General features: G+C 39.9%; 1 protein-coding gene across 1 annotated transcript in view; it reads left to right on the top strand.

Annotated features, from left to right (window-relative positions):
* Nucleotides 1-26,306, top strand: part of rhbdf1b (rhomboid 5 homolog 1b (Drosophila)) — a 55,635-nt gene that overhangs the window by 8,434 nt on the left and 20,895 nt on the right. The window contains 2 exon segments of the mRNA XM_048170538.1: nt 14,139-14,286; nt 14,408-14,550. Of these exon segments, the coding sequence (XP_048026495.1) occupies nt 14,167-14,286; nt 14,408-14,550 (263 nt within the window). The 5' untranslated portion in view covers nt 14,139-14,166.

Genomic DNA, 26,306 nt, shown 5'->3' with positions numbered 1-26,306 from the left:
GGTTTTGACAGTCTGCTGCCTCTTGACTGTAAGACTTGAAGCTTTCCTGTTTAAATAGGTAAGAATTACTACCAATTTCTACAGAAATAATCACATCTTTCTGTTAAAACCCTTGCAGAGTTTAAAATCTTTTGGGGAGGAAAAGTTTGGCTTTCGTGTGATTCGAGACCTTGAGTGTCTTTATTTGATCTTGATGTCAGATGTCTGAAATATTCGCTTTATTGTCCACTTTCTTTTCAAGCTTGTGCGCCATCTGCGTACAATTAACATTTTATTTTCATACAGTGTGTTCCAACAGAGGAAGTGTTCATGTCAAATTCACAGTGTGAAGATGCCTCATAATGAGCACTATTGTGAAAGCAGCCCCTTCTTAGACAAAGGCGGCGATCCACCCCACAGCTCTCAAATAGCCCCTAATACAACACCGTTTGCCCATCTGCAGGGCTACAGATAGACTTTATCATTCTTGTGCTTTACTTTGAATAGAAACTGTTTTCACCGTATGGTTAAAAATTTTTTTATTATGAGCACCATTCATGTTTTGCTGTGTAATGCTGGTGCAAGGCTTAGCCTGTTTGTCTTACATGTCACTGCATGCTGATGGAAGCTGGGATTGTGCAGTTTAAAGCAGAGCAACCGCTCAGTGGCTATTAATTGGGTGTGTTGGACTCACTGGAGAGAACTGAAGTGCGAACACAGACGGAATTCTTTGTTATATCTCAAAGTCAAGCTCTTGGCAGACATGAGTCAGTAAATGGAGGCCAGACAGTTTATTTTTTAAGTAATATACAGAGATGAATACACATGGCATTTCTCTAGTATTTGATATATGGGTTATAGTTCACCCAAAAATGAAAATGATCCCATGATTTACTCACCCTCAAGCCATCCTAGGTGTATATGACTTTCTTTTTTCTAGACAAAGACAATCAGAAATATATTTAAAAATGTCCTTGCTCTTCCAAGCATTATAATGGTAGTGAACGGGGGCCTGTTTTGTCTGCAAAAAGAAATGCATCCATCCATCCATCCATCCATCCATCATAAAGTATTCCAAACTTTATAATCTAAAATATCTAGCTTCTGCCAGACGACCGTACGTAATAGAGAATGAGAATTACGTCACAATTCGGGAAGGCGCCGCCATATTAGCAGGATACGCTATCCGTTGCTATGGCAACTTCTTCAGTGAACCCGAGATAAAGCGCAACAGAGAGAGAGAGCAGATTAATTTAATAAATACATTTTGCGATACAGCACAGTTTTATGGGAAGAAATGGAGGAGGAGAAAAGGAAAGGGGCTCTATCGGGAGAGACTAAACACCACGAGAGCTACAAACTGCGAGAGATCTTGTATTACACTTTTAATACAGTTCTGATGTTTATTATTGTACACAGTTTTCGCCTACTGAGTCATAGACTAGTGATGTCAAGCAGTTTTTCTAAATAATGCTGCTTGCAAATAACTTAGACTTAAAAATGTACTTTTAATTGTTAAAGGGTTGAACTCTTGAACGGTGCCGCATTGCCACAAATTACTACTGCAGATGAGCCTAGAATTGAACGCAACACATTTAAATACACGTTTTTCCTCCCATAAAGAAAAAGACAGTGCCATTAAAATACCAAACTTAGTAAACACTATACTAATAAAGCACAGAAAAATTGGTTTGTGCCGAATTTGTTTTTGTTTTGTTTTTTAATATCACTAGTAGGCTACATTAAGCAACGTTTCTCAACAGTTTTCTATGTGACGAAAACGCTCGTGAATAAACATGTTGCGTTCACATTATGGGCTCAACTTTACTTTATTAGTATAATGTTTACTGAGTTTGGTCTGTTAATATCACTGTCTTTCTTAGTACATTAAGCCCCATTAAGCGTTTTAGAGTCCCTTGGTAAGCCGGCGTGTTATTTAGTCTCTCCCGATAGAGCCACTTTCCTTTCACTTCGTCATTATCCATTTCGTTACATGAAACTGCGGCGTATCGCAAAATTGCAAACAAATGATCACACTATTTCTCTCGGTCTGACCGTCTCATGTCAAAGTAACCATGGCAACGTTTAGCGTATCCTGCTAATATGGCGACGCCTTCCCGAAATGCAACACGAGTCAAAGCGCTGTGACGCAACATTCTCATTCTCTATACGTATAATGCGCAAGACAACTTGTGCCAAATGAGTAACCTCTCACGCGATGTATGACACAGGGGCCGCGTTCACACTGTGACTGTCGGTTTTTGGGATTGACAACCGCATTTACTTACAGGTGTGAGTCTTGAAATCTCGTTCACACAGCAGCTTACAGTAGCGTCTATATGAACGTGCAATGAGAGTCAAGCCCGTATTCTCTTACTAGTAACCATAACGACAGTGACCAACGTAATATTAAAGATGGCGACGTCCATAAAACTGAAAAGTATTATCACTTTTGACATGACAAGAGACTAATTAAACCGCGAGTTCATCCATCAAAACTTGAGTAACCTACAGCAGCATGTAAACACGTGCTAGCCGGAGTCTTTAACCGACGCACACGCGTCGTGTCACACAGGTTGCCAGGTTTTCACAACAAAACCTGCCGAATTGCTCCTCAAAACCAGCCAAAAACTAGCCCAGTCGCATTTCAGGGGAGTCCCACGGTAAAATAACGTTCCAGGGGTAAAATTTGCTTTTTTGGTGGGGCTCCCCTGGTAAAATTCACATTCCAGGGACTAAATATCGTGTTTATTATGGTTATTTTGGTTTCGATTCAACCCGCGGACATGAAAAACAAACCCGCGGCAACAGTGTAAAAGTAGCCCAATTCCGTGGGAAAACCGCAGACTTGGCAACGCTGGTGTCACGTCCTTTGCGACGTCTAGCGCATGAAATGGCATTTGAATTTGGAAAAGAAACACAAAACTGAGACGGTGGAGAGCAGTGACTGGATCTAACACCTTAAAATGACGCACAGATCATATCTCTGTTGCTGTAAGTTACCGAAAGCGAAACCACACACAAAACACCGGCTCTCTTGCTCTGTATGACGTGACAGACAACTAGTTGTCCAGTCCGGTTCCGTTCACACAGCCTGAATATTCAGAGAATGTGGGTATGAGTCCTGAAAATTTATGGGTGTGAGTTTGGTTATAAAATGTGGTTGTCACTCCCGTAAATAACCGTACTGTGTGTGAACGTAACCGTATTAAGGACTCCAATACAGGACTGACAACCGTATTCTGCTGCTGTGTGAACGTGGCCAGGATGTAGGAGTAGTGTAAGCTTAGGCCACGTTCACACAGCAGCAGAATACGGTTGTCAGTCCTGTATTTGAGTCCTTAATATTAAGTTGGTCACTGTCGTTATGGTTACTAGTAAGCGAATACGGCTTGACTCTCGTTGCACGTTCATACAGTGTTCCAGATGCTATTGTAAGTTGCTGTGTGAACAGGAGACTCACACCTGTAAGTAAATGCGGTTGTCAATCCCAAACACGTACAGTGTGAACGTGGCCTTAGACGCCTCTTGTGATTTAAACAAATATGGCTGGGCAACAAAATCAAGCTCCTCTTCTCTTATATTGAAATCCTCTGACATTTCTCATTTTAGATTTCTAATTCGTGACCACTGTTTTGTTTTGCTCTGTCCTCTGCACTTCTCTGTTCATCATTGCATCATGCGTCAGGTCAGAGTTCACTCTTCCACCGCAAATCAATGCGTACTACGGCCATCTGCTGGAAGCTAGTTGTTGTACTTTATAAAGTTTTAAATATGGATATTTTTTTTCACAAAAAAACAGTTGCTTTTTATGATGGATGGATGCATTTATTTTGGGCTTCAAAACACGCCCCCAGTTCACCACCATTATAAATCTTTAGAGAGCCAGGATATTTTTAAATATGTCTCTGTGTTTGTCTGAAAGAAGATATACGAAAGAAGAAAGAAGTCATATACACCTAGGATGGCTTGAGGGTGAGTAAATCATGGGATAATTTTTATTTTTGGGTGAACTATTCCTTTAAAAACACATCTTTAATTTATTTTTTAAAAAATCATTAAAAATGCAGTTCATACATAAAATGACTTAAACCCTTTCTATGATGAGCATGTTTTTAATTTCTGGATTAAAATGCTTTAAAATAAAACCTTAAGTAGTTTGGGAAAAAAAAATTATAGGAAAAACGGTTTTTTTTTTTATTCACTCGCTAGTTATCAAAGTGCCTCTATTATGTTAATTTAAAGGTTTCTAATTTTTGTTTTGGAGATGATCTTTGGCATCCAAGGTCAAAAACACTTAAATATTTTCATATATAATTTTATAATATGCATTGCAACAGTTCGAAACAGTTTGATAAAGTATTCGTTCTTTCTAAACCCCTCCTTTCCAAGAACCTACTCTTCTCTGAATGGTCAGATGGCCCAGTCTGTTGCGATTGGTCTACTGCTTACAGCTCATGTCAGAAACCATATCTGAATTTCAGCTCCGGAGGCTTCCTTAGCACTTGGATACACAGTGATACGAACGGTAACAATGGTGTTGGTTTCAATTCGAGCCCGAGTCCTCATCTTTTGGAAGTGCGTGCAAAGTGGATTCACAGTGCAGAAAACAGCATCTTCTCGACATGTTGACAAAACAAACCAAACTCTTCCAAGCCTCAGCTACAACTACAGTGTTTGAGGGCCTGTCAAAGTAGATACCGTTTGCGAGCAGCCAATGAAGACCATAGGCTGCCATTATGCAAATTTGTTACAAACCTACATAAGTTTGTGCAGGAAGTAAGACTGGAATCACTGATGACTTGTTTCAGGCAGTTAAGAATCGGTCTTTTTTTTTTTTTTTTTTTTTTTTGGAAGACAATAACTCCATTAATCGTGCACTTTGAACTTTGCTGACCTTTTACACAGACTTTTTACACAAACAGCTTTAGGCTTTAACACAACATGGAAAAGTAATATATATATAAAAAAAAAAAACATAATAGGGGCACTTTATTTTAGATAAATTGTATGCTAACTCAAAGTCATGGATAATTTAGGTTATATAATGTCATGTGGTGTCCATCTTACTGGAAGACTTAAACCAACGTGGCTTACAGTATATGTAAATCTGGGACTGGTTTATGCCTCCACACTCTCTCTTACTGGTTTTGACTGCCGTTTCCTGGCAGTTCCACGCAAATGACATCAGCATCAGGTTAGCGTTTTTGTGAGTGCCAAGTTTTGCTTTATAGTCTGCTACAGACGTCAGATTATCAGAGCGTCTTTCTGCCGGTTCTTCAATGAATATGGCTCAAAGTTCCCTACATTTTCAACCGTTATTGTGCTGTCACAGCATATTAAGTATGAAACAGTTTGCCAGACCAGCCACTCTTGTAAAGGTTTGTCTGTTTTTAGAGTTGAGAACTATATTATTCTCAAATAGCTTCTTTGGCAGTTGCAAAGACTGATTCACTTGGGAGCTAATGCATAATTGAAGGGATTTTCCAGAAGTAAATTGTTTTTTTTGTCTGAAATATCACAATTTTCTTCCCTTAAGTGTATGTTATGGAAGTGTTGGAGTGCTGAATTAATGACACAAAGTGACTTTATTAGCACAGTTTTGACGTTTCCATCAGAAGCCAGCGAGGATTTTTAACAGCCCAAATCAATACAGACAGCCCACACAGAGAGTCCTCTCTAGTGGGAAATGCTCCAGGCGGCCATCACCCTGGAAAGTATTTAAATGGAGATCACATGTTGTTTAGGCATGTGCTGCAGAAAGTCCTTTTGGCTGGCGACGGATGCAACTGAGACAGAAAGATGTCTGTTGGCAGGTCAGAAGATGGATCTGAAGTCCCCTAGCAGGACCATTCAACACCTCTACTTCTCCCAGCATGCACTCTGGGATCAGCACCAGTGCCACTCTGGCAGCACACTGAAATCTAGGGATATGAATTCTGATGTTTTAAAACTGCATTGCACTGAAGCAATCCATTGAATGGACCATTTGTTAATTTAATTTAGTCTTTAAAGAGCTGTATGTGTGTTCAGTCTTCAGCCTAGAGAAACAGAGGAGCTCTATTTGCCTTGAATAGATTAGCTTAGATGAATTTCTGGCAAGTTTATTTTATTTATAGTTGGTCTAGAGTTGATTTTTTTTTTTTTTTTTTTTTTTTTATGTATTCAAATGTACATCAAAATGCAATTCATATATTATTAAACAATACACATTCAAAAGTTTGTTTTTGAAAATCTCTTATACTCACCAAAGCTGCATTTATTTGATCTCAATTACAGTAAAAAGTGTAATATTGTAGAATATTACTATAGTTTAAAATAACTGATTTCTATTTAATATATTTTAAAATTTAATTTATTCCGCTGTTGAATTTTCAGCAGCCATTACTCCAATCTTCAGTGTCTCGTGACCCTTCAGAAATCATTCTAATATGCTGATTTGCTGCTCAATAAACATCTCATTACTGGTGCTTGCCAAAGGCAAAGCATCACTATTGTTCTCTTGCATACTTCTTATTATTCCACACAAAACTTTGGTCCACGACTCCTCCTGCAGCGTTTATCATAGACCCATGAATGAGGTGTCAAATTGACCGGCTCATTGAAGAGAGGTGTGCTATGACTTTTCTTAGTGATCAGGCCTAAGATGCTTGCATAGTGGACGAAAAAATTCCATAGACATAACATTGACAGAATTTTCATGAAATTGAATCCCAACTGCCATTTACACACACACACACACACACACACACACACACACACACACACACACACACACACACACACACACACACACACACACACACACACACACACACACACAGGGCCTTGGAACCCTTTCTCTCTCACTCATTTGAGTTATCTTATCAAGCAGAAAATAAGTAATGACCCAATATCTTCATAGCCACACCCTAGCAACCAGTTTCAGCGCCCTAGCAACCACCCCATAGACTTCTATTGAAAAATAGATGAGAGGGATATAAATGAATCAGAACATCATAGAGAAACATAAGTTTGACTCATGTTTCTGATTTGGGCAGACATGCAGTCTGTTAGTTTAACCTGCTAACTGTTTAGCCACGCCCTAGCAACCATTTAGATCACCCTAGTAACCGTGTAACTTTATGAATAAGCCATATTTCAGAACCAGAACATTGTACAAACTTGATTATTTGGCTTTCTTGCAGTTACATGCATCACTGTAACATCTGCCCAGTGCCGAGTTTTTCCACTGCAAGCACCACTTACATTTTCTTCAGGAGATATACATTCTAGTTATCACTGTTTGAAAACAGTTGTGCTGCTTGGTATTTTACATTTTTTTTCAGGATTTTTGATGAATAGAAAGAACAGCATTTATTTGAAAGAAATATTTTGTAAAATTATGAATGTTTTTAATTTCACTTTTGATCAGTATAATGCATCTTTGCTGAATATAGAAACCCCAAACAGCTTTTAATCATGTTCAAGGCATTAGACAAGGGCAGGCAGTATTAACGTCTGGATCTGTGCACAGCTGAATCATCAGACTAGGTAAGCAAGCAAGGACAATAGCGAAAAATGGCAGATGGAGCGAATAATAACTGACATGATCCATGATATCATGATATTTTTAGTGATATTTGTAAATTGTCTTTCTAAATGTTTCGTTGGATGTTGCTAATGTACTGTTAAATGTGGTTAAAGTTACCATCGTTTAACTGTATTCATGGAGACAAAAGCCGTCGCTATTTTCATTTTTAGACACTTGCAGTCTGTATAATTCATAAACACAACTTCATTCTTTATAAATCTCTCCAACAGTGTGTAATGTTAGCTTTAGCCCGTTAGCCACGGAGCACTATCAAACTCGTTCAGAATCAAATGTAAACATCCAAATAAATACTATACTCACATGATCTGATGTATGCATGCAGCATGCATGATGAACACTTTGTAAAGATCCATTTTGAGGGTTATATTAGCTGTGTGAACTTTGTTAATGCTGTTTAAGGCAAGCGCGAGCTCCGGGGGTGGGGAGCGTGAGGAATTAAAGGGGCCGCAGCCTGAATTGGTGCATTTCTAATTATGCCCCAAAACAGGCAGTTAAAAAAATTTATTAAAAAAAATCTATGGGGTATTTTGAGATGAAACTTCAGACACATTCAGGGGACACCTTAGACTTGTATTACATCTTGTAAAAAAATGTTCGATGGCACCTTTAAACAAGTTAACTCTAAGAGAAGGCTGACCCGTCATGCAGAGGTCAGCTGAGTCATTATATCATTATAGTGCACTCCATCCAGTCTTAACCTCATTGGCCAACCAAAATAAATGCGATGAAATAGTGCAGAACGGCTCTAGCAGTCCAGTGGTATGTGTGGCATTTCCCAGAATGTGCAGGGAGCGCTCTGCCAGGCAGCTTGCCCGGATCAGCCGGATTCATGCCCAATCGGTTGGTTCCTGAAGGTACATGCAAGTTTTTCAGCATCAGCAGTTTACTGATGTGTCATTAAAACTTTGAAACGATCACACAGTGAGAACTAGTAAATGGATGTTTCTTTACCTTTTTGGCTAATTTTTGAAAAGTAGACTGCACTTGGGTTATCGTTGGATGTGTCTTGAATTATTTAGTCGTTCTTTCCTTTAAAATATTAATCTGGAGCACTAATCAGAGTAAACATCACAGCAGTGTTTCAGTTATTAGAGTTGAATGAATGTGTCTATTTTGTGAAGGTTTCTATTGACGTCAAAAGGATGAAAAGCCCAGATCAGATTCCTGTGGCTTCTGTTTGTCTTTGTCGTCACTCTTTTCTGAGAGGAACTATTGTGTCTGTTGTTGCTCATGGAATGAATTTGACTCAGATGAGCCAGTGTTTCGAACAAGACCAGCGGTTTTCAGCCATCTTTTGTAGAGAAAAATGCGTGTCCCATGAGTCAGTCAGCAATGGGTTGTTGAGTTTCGTACTGTAACCATTTTGACCTTCTGTATTACCATATTTCCAATAATTATTTAAAGATTTGTTTGAAATTGAAATTTAGATAAGTATTTGTGAGAATTATAGACTGCATCCACAAAATAAGAAATGCTACGGTGTTGACACTGGAGCACATCTTTTAATAGAATTGTGTTTGTGAGAGTAAAAGCAGAGAAAAAGCATCCCTGCTCAGGAAGGAAGTGCTCTCCAAATGAGGTCATTCATCATGTACATCTGCCTTCCAGTCCTGTCCACAAAAACCAACTCAAGTGTCCTGTTGCAACATCTGGCCCAAGTCAAAACATCACCCATGTCCTTTCCAGCACAGACCTCCTGTAGGACCTCAGAAAGGAGAACTACATTAATTGCATCAGAAATGTGAAGGAATATTTTGGGTTCATTACAATCAACAACAAAAGACAAAAATCAGTGTTAACAGTCACTTACAGTGGAAGTAAATGTGGCCAATTTTTGAAAAATTTAAATGCAGAAATGTAGGAGTTTGTCATTTTATAAGAATCACATAAATGTATTCTTTGTTAAAACTTGTTTTATTTTGAGCAGTGAAATTTCTCAAAATATTTCACGGTTGTTTTTAGGTGTACAACACTGGCATGGGAACAATACTGTTAAAACAGGATTTATCTTTACACAGAATGGTTTTCTCATTTGCTTATTTGGAATGAATTCTGGTGTACAGTGTTTCTCATTTCTACATAGTTGTTTCATTTGTTCTCACTAAGCAAAAGATTATTTTTGGTAATAGTGTCATGTTAATTGCACATTCACATTTGTGAATCCAATACAAAATACCGCATTTGGTGGATTGCTGAAATGCCACATGCTGAACTGTTTAGTGAATTTGCGCCTGAGATAATTAAAGAACATTGTGGCCCCTGATGTGATTTGCTTTTGATGTTATACATGTTTTTATACACCACAGCGCTCTAAAAGACTCAATATACACAGTATTTTGCTGTAATAACAAACTTTACAAACACAACAGCCTACTCATGTGGGCTCCTCATGTCACTTCCTCTGTATGAAAAGCAATGCTTTTGTTTCTAAGTTTCAAAGTCACTATCATTGAACGGTTTGAACAAGCTGTGATGAATTAAAAACGGATAATATGTACTGCTTTCAAAACAGCAATTGTTTTATATTCTTGGATGAATAGGATATAAACAGCTCTCTTTCCATGTAATGAATGAGAAATGAACACAGCCAGAGCATCAACAGTCACATCTGTGTGTAGGAGTCATTAAGGGAGCGAAAATAAGCCCGTACTGTCAATACAACTGTAGTAATCCATATTTTACATCACTTCATTTGAGAGTTCAGATTGTGTGACAACCCCCCCACCCCCTTCTGAATATCCTGATTATTATTTTATGAAGTGTTTGGAGCTGTATATCAGGTCAGATTTATGCTAGCAGTTAAAATGTTTTTATTGCAGTTTGCTTGTTGCTAACAGCTATGAGCTGAAAGTCTTTATATGGTAGTTAGCAATTAGGTCACTGGATTCAAGTGGATTTCTGGGAAATTCTTGGTTCCTCTAATGTCCCGTTTCTGTGATGGTTTTCAGTCGCCTTGGTTTTATCAGCAGTGTAGTATGATTTAAAGGCATTTCTTGTCAAAGGCAGAGAAGATACTTTATAAATTATATGAATCAAGAGCTTATAATTTAAGGGCTTGTATCAAGTCAAAAGATGAAATGGTTCAAGGAAATACTGAAATTTAATATATAAATATAAAGAAAAAATTCTTTTGTTGGTTTATAAGGGTCAGTGCTTCCGTTTTTCTCCAACCTGAAATTTCTACAACCACATTTTAATGTGTTTGTTTGGATAAAAATGTGGTCTGCACAAGGATGTGGTGGGATTTCTTTCCCCATAGGGTGTTATTTGAAGGATTAAGTTTAACTTTCAGAAAAAGTAAGTGCCCTGTTTTTCGTAAGCAAAAAAGCGCTTATCATTCACTATGTTTCTGCCGTGCTTCATGATCCAAACTGTCTGTAGTCACTGAGAGTAGGTGTCAAATAGCACTTTTGGCTGATTCTTCAGGATCAAGTCATTTCAAATAATCAATAAAAATGGGAAAAAAAATGGTTCAATAATGATATTACATTCTCTGTAGTATTCAGTCACAGACATTTAGAAAAGAACACCAAAAACTGGACAGTAAGAGGCTGTGAGTGACCATCTGTCGATTTGAAAAGTTATATTTTCACTCACAACCGAGCACACACACACAAATATTGCTTTTATGAAATCTTGAAGTCTGAGGCTCTGGTAAGCCTGCAGAGAACAAATTCTCTACTACTAGAGAATCTTGCTTTATGGATGTATCTATATTTACATGGGCGTTATACAATATTTAAGTACACATTAAAAAAAATCCATTAGGTATATTATTATTTTATTTTATTTTATTTTATCTGGCATTCCAAAAGTAGATTTGTATTTAATATCAGTTTAATGCTGTTAATATGACTATATATATTTAAATCATGACAACTATCGGAATAGTTTTAGCACGTTATTGATGGCAGTGTTAATATATTTGATCTTTGCTGACTAGATCTGCTGCTGCTGTTAATTATTGCTGCTGCAGAGCAAGTATGGATGTCTTGCTACTGCCAATAGATACACAGACATGCTTTATGCAGCTACTGTTGCTTTACAAATAGACACATAAATCCACTAGCAGAGGCAGGTGGAGCTGGGGGAGGTGGAGGGTTTCAGAGGAACTCTGATAGCGCTCTGCAGGACTAGCTTACAGCAAACAATGAACCAGACTATTTAAATGTTGAGCAAGTAATCTTATTGGCTGCAGGATCAGCAGAGGCCAGTCAGCTTGTGCCATGCAGTAATGATATGATTGCATGCATATTGCATGTAAAGGACCTATCAACCTGCATGCTTTAGAGTTTCATGAATAAACTAGGTATATGGTAACAGTTTTCAATAATGTTCATTAGTTAACATTAGTTAACTACATTAGTTAACATGAACTAATAATGAACTGCACTTATACAGCATTTATTAATCTTTGTTAATGTTAATTTCAACATTTAATAATACATTATTAAAATCTTGTTAACATTAGTTAATGCACTGTGAACTAATATGAACAAACTGTATTTTCTAACGTTAACAAAGATTAGTAAATACAGTATATACAGATTAAAGATTAGTAAATACAGTAACAAAGTATATAATATATAAAGTAATTTGATATTTTTTTAAAGGAAGAGTTTGTAGAAAATTTGCAAAAACACACAAATAAGTCTGTGTGTATGTGTTGTTTATAAGGCATCTGTGCTGATATGAAACATTTTGGTTATGCTTTTTTTTTTTTTTTTTTTTTTTTTTTTGTTTTTTTTTGCCTGTGCTGTTTACAGTTAGCAGCTCTAGGGAATGCTTTTCATCATCAGTATTGACCTGCAGTGCACAAAAGGGACAGAGTCAGACCGACTATAGGGCTAAGTGCTTGATAGAGTAGGACTGTAATGTTACTCTGCTGTTCTAGTGACCCCAATTTGAAATTGAACAGTGTTTGTGTTAGGAGCCCAGGCTATCTGACCACCCCATCCCACATATTTCTGGAGTTTTTTTTAATTTTTTTTATTATTGTTATTAAAAACGTTCCTATAGGAATACAAACTGCTCTGCTTTGAAGGAGAAAACTTTTTCATATAAATGGGATCATTTTATAGATTTATTAATTAGTTTTAATTCAGTTTTATTTTGTAATTTAATTATGTCAATTAAACAGCTCGTAAACATACTTTGAGTAGAAATAAATGAAAAAACCCATTAAACATGAAAGTATTATGCAATCATTTAAGACATTTGTGACCCTGGACCACAAAACCAGTCATAAGTCACACAGGTATACAGTAAAAACCAAAATTTATTCAGACACCTTGAACATTTCATTCATTAATACAGTTTATTCACTATAGTTTAAAAAATGGTAATAAAATATGACAAGATCTCAGAATTAAACTTTGTCAGAAGAAATTAATCTTAATTATGTCAGATAACACTTAACCAAGACATGGTCAGGTCAAAGTGTCTGAATAATTTTTGATTCCAAATTTTTATCAATTTTACTGTTAGTCCACTGTATGAAGAATATTTGGGTATAATATGTCACAGTTTACTTTATTTTGCTATCCTCACTTACATAAATGAATTTTAGTGTCCTGCACCAACTACTAAAAATATATCAAAAATATCAAAAATGTCTGAATAATTTTTGGTTTGACTGTATTTGTAGCAATAGCCAACAATACATTGTATGGATCAAAATTATCGATTTTTCATTAGGATATTAAGTAAAGATCATGTTCCATGAAGATATTTTGTAAATTTCCTTCCTTAAATATATCAAAAATTTATTTTTATGAGTGGATATGCATTGCTAAGGACAACTTTTCTCAATATATATATATATATATATATATTTTTATTTTTTTTTTGCACCCTCAGATTCCAGATTTTCAAATAGTTGTCTCGACCAAATATTATCCTATCCTAACAAACCATACATCAATGGAAAGCATATTTGTTCGACTTGATGTATAAATTAAAAAAAATGACCCTTATGACTGGTTTTGTGGTCCAGGGTCACATTTCTCCTTTTTGGCATAAAGGAGAAATGGAAAAAAGGAAATTCTCCTTTTTGGCATAAAGGGCAAATGGCATCAAAACCCCCTTTTTTTTGAGTGGTCCCTATTGCACACTACAAAGAAGTTTAAATGATTAAACTCTAGAAAAATAGGAGAATTTGCATCCTCTGGTGGAGAAATTAGGACATACACTTTTCTCACATTTTATGTTTTAAGTTAACTGAAGCATTCTGTGACAGGCCACCATGAATTACTGCATTAGTGTTATACTGTATATGTATATATGGCCATTTCTAAAAGTGATTTTAATGTCAAAAGGTGCAATGAAAATATATCTCAGCTGAGCATTGACTGAGTCTGTGAGGACAAACGCAGCTGTCGTTTTACTCTGATGTGACTGCAGTCTCAGCAGTGCATCATCATGTCACAACAACCAGATGGAAATGCGGATTATTGTGGTGTGTGTTCTTATGTAAGACAGCGCTGTTGTGTGTGTGCATTGTTCACCCATATCTGTGCATTTATGTGTGTTTGAACTGTTTATTTGACCCTGTTTTATCCTACAGCTGGCTGGCAAAGAGAGGGGCCACAGACATGGCCGAAGCTGAGGATGAGAGCAGGAACAGCAGCCTGCAGAGGAAGAAACCACCCTGGCTCAGACTGGACATCCCCATTGCTCCGAACCCTGTGGAGGAACATAATAACTTTCTCCAGGTGGATATTTGATGCTACATTTTTGCTCAAGATCAAAGAGATGTTGTTTTAATTTGAAACACTTGTGTTTCCATGAAATAAAAAATAATTATTTATATTTTACTGTTCACCTGTCCTATAGCCCGTCATGCGTAATAGCTTGTACCTGCGGAGTGCCAGTGTACCCACTGAAAACATCCAGCTCAGATGCCCACCGGTTGACCCCAATGCCTGCCGCAGACCCTCGGTCCTGCGCAAACCCTCCATCTCCCAGACCATCAAGAGGTAAGATTACACATCCACAAACACACATACACTACCGTTCAAAAATTTGGGGTCAGTAAGTTTTTTTTTTTGTTGTTTTGGTTTTTTTTTTAAAAGAATGATATTTTTATTTAGCAAGCATTCAATTGGTCAAAAGTGACAATGAAACATTTATAATATTACAGAAGATTGCTTTCTATTTCAAATAAATGCTGTTCTTTTGAACTTTCTATTCATCAAAGAATAATGTATCATGATTTCCACAAAATATTAAGCAGCTCACCTGTTTTCATCATTGATAATAATAAGAAATGCTTACTGAGCATCAAATCAGCATATTAGAATGATTTCTGAAGGATCATGTGAGATCATGTGATCACGTGACACTGAAAACTGGAGTAATGGCTGCTGACAAATCAGCGTTGGCATCACTGGAATATTATGTTTTAAAATTTATTAAAGTAGAAAACTAAATTATAATTAAAGCTGCAAACAGCATTTACCAGGGTTCAAGCACTTTAAGGCCTTTAAGCACATAAAACCTATTATATTTTATTCAGCAAGCATGTAAACACTTAGATCATAGATGGAAAAGACCATTTAAAGCCAATAGAGGCAATTTAGTAAGGAAAAATATGATTTTTAAAGGTTTTTTGACAGTTATAGCACCACCTATTGCCTGATCTTCACCACTTTTTTTGGGTGTCCTCAAAGTGTGCCCATACATATGCGTGTTAATTTTGGTGAAAATATCTCATTTCGTTTTTAAGTTATAGATACTTATATATATGAAAGCATAAAAAATGACCCAAGAATGTCTTTGATTGGATTTTTTTTGCCACTTCCTATCAAAATTTTTACATTTGGGCTAAAACTTTTAGTTAATCAACTTAGGTTCCATGTTTCCTATGCTGGTTTCGACTCGATCGGATTAACGGTTTTGAAGATATTCACAAAAGGTTTTTTTAAGCACTAAATCACAACGTTGCACAAACCGTAAGCTGAAACCTGGCAAAGGCTTAAAACAGGCCTATAAATAAAAAAAACTACAGGGTCTCAGCACTTGATGCTTGAGCTACTGGTTGCAAAATCTTTATCAAGCCTGCAAACATGTACATCAGACAGGAAAAAGACCACTTTTTTCATTTTCTCAGTCAAACTTTGCATGCTTCTTTAGAATCATATGGCGCACATGCTCCCCTCATTTCGTGAAGCTCTAAAAAGGATAGGATAATAAAGCCTTTTTTTCACCTTTTATGTGTAACAGTTGAAGCACCACCAATGACCAGATGTCCATAAAAGTTTGCATGCTTCTTTAGAATCACGTGACGAATGTGCACACCCGATTTTGTGAAGTTGTACACAAATTGGGCAGGAAGAGGGCCACTTTCCCCCTTTTTCATGGGATTTGCCATAGAAATACAGCATTTTTACACCTTTTTAACAGTTTTAGCTCCACCTTTGGCCCGATGTCCATAAAAGTTTCTATGTTTCTTTAGAATCATGAAGGTGTACATGCTCACCTCATTTCGTGAAGTTCTAAAAAGAGCAGACCATTTTTCGGTCATTTAAATGTAATTTCGCACAGGATAACATAGCCTTTGTTTTTCCCATCTTCATAACAGTTGAAGCATCACCAATGGCCCGATGTCCATAAAAGTTTACATGCCTCTTTAGAATCACATGATGACCGTGCACACCCGATTTTGTGAAGCTGTATGCAAATCGGGTAGGAAGAGGGCCACTTTCGGCCATTTCATGGGATTTGCCGTAGAAGTACAGCATTTTTACACCTTTTTAACAGTTATAGTGCCAGCAATGCTCCGATCTCCATAAAAGTTGGCATGCTTCTTTAGAGTCATATGCTGCACGTGCTACCTTAATTCCATGTTCTGAGTTTTTTATAGATTTATAAAAAGATTTATAGGCTTCTAGGTATATTTAGCCACGCCCATTTTCTAAATGACCCTCTTATAGCGACCCAAAGAGTAAAGTTTTTTTTTTATTATTATTGATCTAGAGAGTCCAGAGAGTTGTCCTGTGCTGGTTTTGGTCCAATCGGGTGAAAAACCTAGGACTAGTTTGCAAAAGTAGGTTTTTCAGCTATTCATGAATAATTAATGAATGATTTGATTGACAGTATTGGTTCTTGAGGCAAAGTTGTTCAGCATGAGGAGATCTGTCAAATGATATGCATATTGTGTGAATCTGTGAAACACCACGTGATTACTGAGGTGTAAAACTTGTTTGCACCAACTATTGGCTGATTTCTTTCAAAATTCTTACAGACCTCTAGGCCCATGAGTCGAACATGCCCACCGAGTTTTGTTCCGGTTGGCCTCCGTTAACCTTGTCTAATAGGTGCTCAAACTTCATTGGCCAATGGCGGCCATGTTTTTTGAGATACGCCAATGTCCTCATAGACTATCATGCCCCCATGGACCAAGACACTGCATGCCAAATTCCAAGTCGATTGGACTAATGGTTGTGTAGTTACAGCTGTTTTCTTCAAGTTTTAGCGCCACCTAGTGTCCAATCGACGCAATTTAGACATGAACCGTGTTTGGTGCAAATATCAAATATCATTTCTTTCTTGAGTGATAGCCATTTTAGTAGAAGTGGCTCTGCCCACATCATACGTTTTGGCACCCAAAACCAAAATTTTGAGAGATCTATTCAGACTCCAGAGAACATTTCTGCACTGGTTTGGTGAGCCTAGGCCTAATGGTTCAGGAGTTATAAGCCATTTCGTACTTTTGACTGCTGTAGCGCCCCTTGTCAGGCTGATTGGGGCGAGCCTTGGTGATGTTGTAGGCGGTATGCGTACTACTAGCCCTCAAAGTTTCGAATCTCTCTTTGACTTATGGTTTGGTCTGCCTGATCACTTTTAGGGGAGAATGCTGATCCTTGGAAAATTTAACAATTACAATAGGGTTTAAGCGCTACACGCTTGAACCCCTAATAATAATTCACAATATTTTTTGTTTTTACTGTATTTTAAATAGCCTTAATTGGTGAGTATGAGAGTCTTCTTTCAAAAACAAACAAACAAAAAAATCGAAACAACCCCAAACTTTGACCAGTACTGTAGAAATTCTACTGGGTAGAATTTTACTAGTGGCACTGATCTAAATTTAAAAAAATAATGACTGTTTTCAATCAGCTTTCAAAAATATTCCCCGTCTTCCACTGGTTGGACAAGCTGATTGTCCCGTCCCAAACTTACATTATCAGTTAAGCCAATGTTTTCCTAGTGGCACAAAAGGCATAGCATTTACATTTTAGTATATGCCAAGTGTCTTGGCAGTAGGAAAAGAAACGTAACAATGAAAATTGTTACTTTATTTACTGATCACTTGTACTTTACAATTGTCTTTGGTGTGTACCATGTATTGTTTTTGCATAGTTGTGTCTTTTGTGATGCTTTGTTGTGTTGGGTTATTTTGTTGACAAGCTAATGGTGACAAACTAATTTGCCTGCAGGAATGTAAAAAGTTATCTGAAAAGTCATTTATCTTGTCAAATTCCCTTAAACAAACAGATACACCCATGCAAATCCACATATAATGGCAAAAATGTGCATTAGCATAATGCTGGTTGGCACAGTAGCAAAACTGATTGCGTAGTGTTCACAGCCTTGTTTATTTAAGTGTCATATTTGATTTGCTCAAAGTCAAAACTTGTTTTAATGCCAGGTTGGTACACTCACTACGTCATTGTGCATTGCTGTTTGAAGAGGAGATCAGGAATAAAAGATTTTTGGCCACCATTGTCCCATTTCAGTTCCATGGGAGAAATATGTTTCTGAAAAGTTGCACACCTTTTCTAAAATGTATTCTTTATTTAGTACATACAGTATGTCTTTAATAAGTCATTAGACTTTTGGCCTCCTGGAAAATCCATCTTAAACTTTTAGCTGAGTTTGTAGCTAGTCCAAGCTGGTCAACTGGTCGCTGTATAGCAAAAACCAGTTTCCAATATGGTCTATTAGGATTAATGACTATCTGAGGCCAGTTAAAAACCAGATACAGTGTTCCAAAACACTGGAGCTGGATTTTCCAACAGAGGCATCCTAGTCTCTGATTTCATGACATAAAATCTAAAATTAAATTTAGGGGGAACTGTTACCACAACTTAAACAAATGCAATGGTTGCAAGATGATAAAAATCCTAGTTGCAAACATTATTTTGATGAATTCTGTTGACATAATGTTGATCAATACATCCACTTAATATTGTATAATTTAAACTGAAATTTCTTTTGTTATTATTATTATTATTATTATGATTTATTAATTAAGTTGTAGTAACTTAAATGAAATTGTCTTTATATGTCTTCAGCAGTGGATTTCTAGTTCCCATTCAATCGGTCACGTTCGACATATGTCGGACAGACCGACAAAATAGGAATCTCGCTAGAGAGGCCAATTTACTTAGAGTATAACTAAAACAAGCCAATGCACATCGGCATGCGATCATTTGCAGCAGCTGCTCTGCCTCGCAGTACGGGTACTTAATGAGCAGCAGGTACGTTGCATCATTAGCTTTTCGTTGCGGAGCCGAGTGGTTCATTTTGTTCCTGTCTCTAATCTACAAGCAGTGTTTCTAAAAAGAGCCAATTCTTCAAGGAAGAAGCTTTCTCTTCATTGGTGTTTGCATGACGGCACTATGGCGGTGATCGAGTCCTCTCGTTTGTGTGTGTACGCCTTCAGTGAGTGCTAAAAGGCTGTTCTTACAGCTTGGTGACTGTGCGCATTTTCAGAGCACAGTTTCCCTCATGTACTTCAGCACCAAGAGAGAGCAAGTCTCCTAAAAGAGCTTACATGGGTGTGAGTTGCGTCTTCCAAAGATGACATTCCACCTGTGTGTTTCTGGATGCGGTCGTTTCCTGTCCTCACTGACGGCCACGATCACTGTTTCACATGTCTGGGCATAGTGTGCTGAAACAATGTTTGTGGGTGATTCATGTTTTCGCACGAGAACATGATCACATCGACATGCCGGTCGCGACTCTTCTTTCACCGGTAAGCTTGAGTCCCCTCTATTGTTGGCCAGCTGCCGCTTGTGTGTAAAAGCACAGCCACGGGTCTGCCCGACACTCTGGGAGACCACGGAGATCAGCGAGAGCAGATCTCTTGCTCCATGTTGTGTGCCGTTGAGCTGTCGGGCTGCAGTCACAGCAACCCAGCACTCACTCGGCGCTCTAGAGGTCGCGGTCTCCTTGCCTGTTGTCCATTCTAGCGGCCTCTCTGGTGCACTAGAAGAGGTCTACATTGGTGAAATGGCTTGGGTGACTTGAGGATTGAGGGCATCTCCTTCGGGGAACCAACCCCCTAGGGCCCCTCCCCCTCTAGCGCATTATAAGCTGTGCAGCTTCTGGATTCGATTGCTGGTCCTTCTCATAGGAGAACCTAGCATTTCATTCAGGGCTCCAGCTGAGGGTAAGATGTCAATTGCTGCATCGGAGAGAGGGCTGTTATGCACTGGAAATGAGGGTGATGCTGGTGTGTACTTATGCAGACTCAAATTCAGACTTTACAGCCATGCTTTCCCAGGTCTTTCTGGATGTGCATGGAAAATTTGGCAGTAGGGAACTATATTAGTGCTAAAAATATGGAACGCCAAAAGTGCCATAATCTGCATAGTTTTTTTTCCTCTCTCACTACCCTCAATGGTGGGGTGGCTGTGCACAGACCACACCCGCCCTGCACGTGAGGCCAAGGCACTCTTGCCAGACGATGTCCACCTCAGTTTTCCAGAAGTGCCCCCTGGCTTACCTTTGCAGAGGTGCGAGAAGTCATCAAGCTAAAACTGCTTTCTCGATGCTCCCATCTCACAAGGTGGCCTTTTCGGCGACACTGTCGGGAACAGAGCCCAGCAGTTCTCCTCAGTTAGTAGCAGATCGGGGAGCTTCTCCCAACAAACCATTTGAGTTCCTCGTGGGCTGCCCCTCAGTCTGCTTGTCGCCAATGGTGTTCGAGTTTGAGAAGGCAACCAAAGCCTCTCCTGTGCCCCCTGCCCAACCGTGGAACCAGGTAAGTGTTGCACAGCACACTCAGGCCCCGCTACAGGCCACGTTGCAAAGAGAGCCCCCCGAGCTGTGTCCCTGCTTTCCACTTCGCTGCCCCACTGCAGGTACGCCTACAGTCCCCTTGATCCCGCTTGTACGGTCTCTGCGAGCCTGGCTAGTGCTTCCCAGTCCATCTCGCTGGCTCATTCGGACCATCAGGGTCGGCTATGCGATTCAATTCGCCCGGCGTCCCCCCAGGTTCAGGGGCATCCACTTCACTTCAGTGAAAGCAGCCAATTCCCATGTCTTGCATGCGGAGATCATGGTCCTACTGGCAAAGGACGCGATAGAGCTGGTCACTTCCAGCTGATATGATGTTGGGGTTCTACAGCCCCTACTTCATTGTACCCAAGAAAAGAGGTGGGTTACGACCAATCTTGAACCTGCAAGTTTTGAATCGGAGCCTTCACACAACTACTGTTCAAGATGCTCACATAGAAATGCATTTTCAAGTGCATCCGTCCCTTGAGATTGGTTTGCAGCAAATCGACCTGAAGGACACATACTTTCATGTCTCGATTATCCCTCGACACAGGCCATTCCTGCGCTTTGCGTTCGAGGGTCGGACATGTCAGTACAAGGTCCTGCCCTTTGGGCTGTCCCTGTCTCCCCACGTCTTTACCAAGGTCGCGGAGGGAGCCCTTGTTCCCATAAGAGAACAGGGTGTTCACATCCTCAACTGTCTCAACAACTGGCTCATGCTAGCTCACTCTCGGGATCAGTTCCGCAAACACAGGGACCTGGTGCTCAGTCACCTCAGCCAGTTGGGCCTTCAGGTCAACTGGGAAAAGAGCAAACTCGCCCTCCTGCAGAGGATCTCTTCTCTCAGTATGGAGTTGGATTCGGTCGAATAGACAGCATGCCTCATAGAGGAACATGCTCAGTCGGTGTTGAACTGCCTGAATATGTTCAAGGGCAGGACAATGGTCCCACTAAAATTCTTTCAGATGGCTCCTCGGGGCTTATGGCAGCCACAGTAACCCGCTCATTTTGGGTTAGGGTTAGGGTTAGGGTTAGGGTGTGGACGGGCCCCTAAGTGCATTGGCACATCAATTGCCTCGAGTTGCTAGCAGTACATCTCACTCTGAGCTGCCTAAAGGGGCCGTTACAGGGCAGACACGTACTGGAACATTGCAACCGTTGCATACATCAACCATCAAGGTGGTCTACGCTCCCATTGCATGTCACAGCTCGCCCACCATCTCCTCTTATGGAGTCAGAAGCATCTGAGGTTGCTTTGCGCCAATTATGTCCCCGGTTTGCTCGACCGTGCGGCCGAACTTTCATGAGCTGCGGTCCCGGGAGAATGGCGACTCCATCCCCTGGTGGTTCAGCTGATTTGGAAGAGAGTTCGGGGATGCTCAGGTAGACTTTTTTGCCTCTCCAGACACCTCTCACTGTCAGCTGTTTTACTCCCTGTCCGAGAGAACACTCTGGCACAGATGCGCTGGCACACAGCTGGCCCCGGGGCCTTCGCAAATATGCGTTTCACCCAGTGAGCCTACTTGCACAGACCCTGTGCAAGGTCAGGGAGGACGAGGAGCAGGTCTTGCTAGTTGCGCCCTATTGGCCCAACTGGTCCTGGTTCCCAGAACTTATGCTCCTCTCAACAGCCCCTCCCTGGCGCATTCCTCTGAGGAAGGACCTTCTTTCTCAGAGACGGGGCACCCTTTGGCACCTACGGCCAGAGCTCTGGAAACTCCATGTCTGGTCCATGGACTAGGACGGCACTTACCCTCTGAGGTATTTAACACCATCAACTTCGGCTCGTGCACTGTCTCGTCCACCAATCGTCGAGTGGTGTTCTTCTCGCCGAGAAGACCCCCCCAATCTGTTAAATCACAGTCGTGCTTTCCAAGGGTTAGGAGGCAAAGGCTGTCTCCCTCCACCCTCAAAGTCCATGCTGCCGCTATTTCACGACCACATAGATGGCAAGTCTGTTGGTAAGCATGACCTGGTTGTCAGGTTCCTTAGGAGGGCAAGACGTTTAAATCCTCCTCGATCCACCTCCATACTCTCTTGGGACCTTGCTCTGGTGCTTCGAGCACTCCAGAATGCTCCATTTGAGCCTTTGAAGTCAGCAGACTTAAAGATTATGTCTATGAAGACTTTGCTGCTGATTGCTTTTGGCTTCTATCAAGAGGGTAGGGGACCTGCAGGCATTTTCGGTCCACAAATCATGCCTAGAGTTCAGGACTGGGTGATGGCCATGTGTTACTGAGACCCCGATCTGGCTTTGTGCCTGCGCCTTGTGACTGTACATAGACAGAACTCAAAGCCTTATGGACCTCAGACCAGCTCTTTATCTGTTACGGAGGCCAGCAGAAGGTAAAGGCTGTCTCCAAGTAGAGGATGGCCCACTGGATAATGGACGTCATCGCCTTGGCTTACCATGCACAAGGCGTGCCCTGCCCGCACAGGTTGCGTGCTTACTCCACGAGAGGTGTTGCATCCTTCTGGGTGCTGGCTCATGGCACCTCACTGACAGATATTTGAGCCGGTCTCCTCCTGTGTTCTCACCTCGATCGGTCAGAGACACAGAGAGGCCCCGATCTTAGTGTTGGCTTGCTGTGCTTATTGCTCCAGACAGTCCCTACAAGGTAAACCCTGTTGATTCCTCCAATATCCCTTCGGCAGCTGGACATGGCGGAGTGTCCGGCGCCAGGCCTATGCTGGCCTATGGCCTATTCTCATGTATCCTTGAGAACCGGATTTAGGCTGGGTATCATATGTGTGACCCTACAATTATCCCATATATGTAATTCCACAGTTGCTCCTAAACTAAGGCCGTGTCTTTCCCTTTCGGGAGAACCCATGTCTCATCAGTTTGGAGTCACCCCACTAACTTCCATATGTAGTACAGCCTATGGGTTAGTCCATATGTACATCCCCACATAACTCCTTCGGGGAAGGATGTGGCTTCCGCAGTGTTCCTTTCCCAGTAAAAGGGTACACTTTCCCAGTGTTACCCAATAGTCTCACTGAATGGGTTGTGTGGAACAGCAGTGATCGACACTCTCTGTGTTAGCCCTGTCCCACCGCAAGGGGGTGCAGGAGGCTTGCACAGAGCACTGGAGGGTGGCAGCGCCTGTGGAGCTTTGGTAGGGATTCCTATTCGTCAGTCTGTCCGACATATGTTGAACGTGACCGACTGAAAGGGAACGTTTCGGTTACAAAGGTAACCCTCGTTCCCTGAAGGAGGGAACAGAGACGTATGTCCCATCGCCACAGTCGCTGTGCCCTGCTGCGCGGCTGGCTCACCTGCTCGGCTCCTTAGCGAAAACCTAAAGATGCAATGCACCTGCTGCTCATTAAGTACCCGCACTGTGAGGCAGAGCAGCTGCTGCAAATGATTGCATGCCAATGTGCATTGGCTCGTTTTAGTTACTCTCGAAGTAGATTGGCCTCTCTAGCGAAGATTCCTATTCATCAGTCTGTCTTTCAGGGAACGAGGAATACCTTTGTAACTGAGACGTTTCCAGCATGCTTTGCATAGGACTGGATAAGGAGAATAAATGTTCAAAATTATTGATACTTTGATGTGTTTTTAGTAAATGGAAATCAGTTAGTGTTTATTGCTGTTATTTCTGACATTTAAAAGACTTTTTGTTATATTGAAGTTTTTGCGGTTACATTACTACCAAGAGTAGTGCTCTTGGTAAATAACTTACATATAGTATGTGCTGTTAAAGGGTTAGTTCACACAAAAATGAAAATTCTGTCATTAATTACTCACCTTCATGTCGTTCCATACCCGTTCACCTTCGTTCATCTTCGGAACACAAATTAAGAAATGTTTTATGAAATCCGAGAGGTATATGATTCGTCCATAGACAGCAATATAATCAACATTTGCAAGGTCCAAAAAGGTACTAAAGACATTGTAAAAACTGTCGATGTGACTACAGTGGTTCAACCTTAATTTTACAAAGTGGCAAGAATACTTTTTGTGTGCAAAAACAAAACAAAAATAACGATTTTATTCAACAATCTCTTCTCTTCCCTGTCATTATCCTTACGCAGGTGACACAGTAAGCACAGTGAAGGCTTCTGTGTTTATGTCTGAATGCCAGGTATTGGCCAAAGCTGCACACGTGAGCAGCATGACGCATGCGTGTGATACTGACACAGGAGCTGGCTAATAATGAGTCAGGCGTTCTGACGTAGAACCTTGGAAGCGCTGGACATAAACAACGTATGAGAATGACACACGAGAAGATATTGTTGAATAAAGTAGTTATTTTTGTTTTATTTTTGTGCAAAATATTCTCGTCGCTTAATAAGATTAAGGTTGAACCACTGCAGTCACGTTGACGGTTTTAACGATGTCTTTAGTACCTTTCTGAACCTTGAAATTGTGGATTTTATTGCTGTCTATGCACGAAGGTCTTACAGGCGTGGAATGGCATGAGGGTGAGTAATTAATGGCAGAATTTGAACTGAAATATATAAGATTAATTGGTTCCAGGGCCACCACTCAATTATGTTGAAATTAGTTGGAACTAGAGCTGCACTATTTTATTTTATTTTTTTTTTTTTAAATAGAGATCACGATTCTCCCATGATCCTGAACAGAAACCTAAATGAAAACAACATGTAATTTATTAGAGGTTCTGACAAAATATTAATTACTGCAGTCTATTTAAAAAATCGGGTTGAATTAATGATTCAATGACTCCTGAATAAATACTTCACTTAATTGTTTCATTACTGGATGAATCAGCATTTTTGAACAAATCTCTTGAATGAATGATTCAATGATAACAGTCACTTGTAACAATGTAATCGAAACAATCGTTATTTTGGGGCAGTCGACTGTTTGGGGCAGTCGTGGCCTAATGGATAGAGAGTCGGACTTGTAACCCAAAGGTCATGGGCTCGAGTCTCAGGTCCGGCAGGGATTGTCGAATGAGGGGAGTGAATATCCAGCGCTCTCTCCACCCTCAATACCACGACTGAGGTGAGACCCTTGAGCAAGGCACCGTACCCCCAACTGCTCCCCGGGCGCCGCAGCAATGGCTGCCCACTGCTCCGGGTGTGTGTTCACGGTGTGTGTGTTCACTGCTGTGTGTGTGCACTTGGATGGGTTAAATGCAGAGCACAAATTCCGAGTATGGGTCACCATACTTGGCCACATGTCACTTCACTTAAAAATTTGAAGCGCCAAGTTCCACTATTTTGATCATTTACGTAGACATCAGTGTTTATATCTGAAATATATATACATACATATATATATATATATATATATATATATATATATATATAAAAACTTTTATCTCAGTAGGCTACTTCTGTGATAATTTGAATATTTTAAACACAGAAATAACAATAATGTGTGGTTGAAAAGATGGTTTGTGAAGCTGCTTCATAGCTAAACATGACTGCTTTCTCTGGATCAGCGGCAGCATGAACACAGATTTGAATGTTTCAGTATGATTTTGTCAAACGTTTAATAGACACAAGGCGAATTGTAATAAGATCATGTGGGTGTTTAAATCAAGATCGCAATCTTTTAATTATTAATAGTTCAGATCTTAATTTTTTTCATTTCATAGAAGATTTCATAACTCAAAAACTGTTGCATTAATCTTTTTAGATGCTGTGAATAAATTAAAGACAGTATAGGTACTAAATAAAGAATAAAACCTAAGAATCTGTTTTGCATCTGTCTTCTGTGCTAATTCTTTTAAAATCTCTGACTGCT

Source organism: Megalobrama amblycephala, linkage group LG20 (genome assembly GCF_018812025.1).
Source record: "Megalobrama amblycephala isolate DHTTF-2021 linkage group LG20, ASM1881202v1, whole genome shotgun sequence".
NCBI classification, from domain to species: Eukaryota; Metazoa; Chordata; class Actinopteri; order Cypriniformes; family Xenocyprididae; genus Megalobrama; species Megalobrama amblycephala.
Note: the sequence above shows the minus strand (reverse complement) of the source record. Positions and strands in the feature narration are given on the sequence as shown.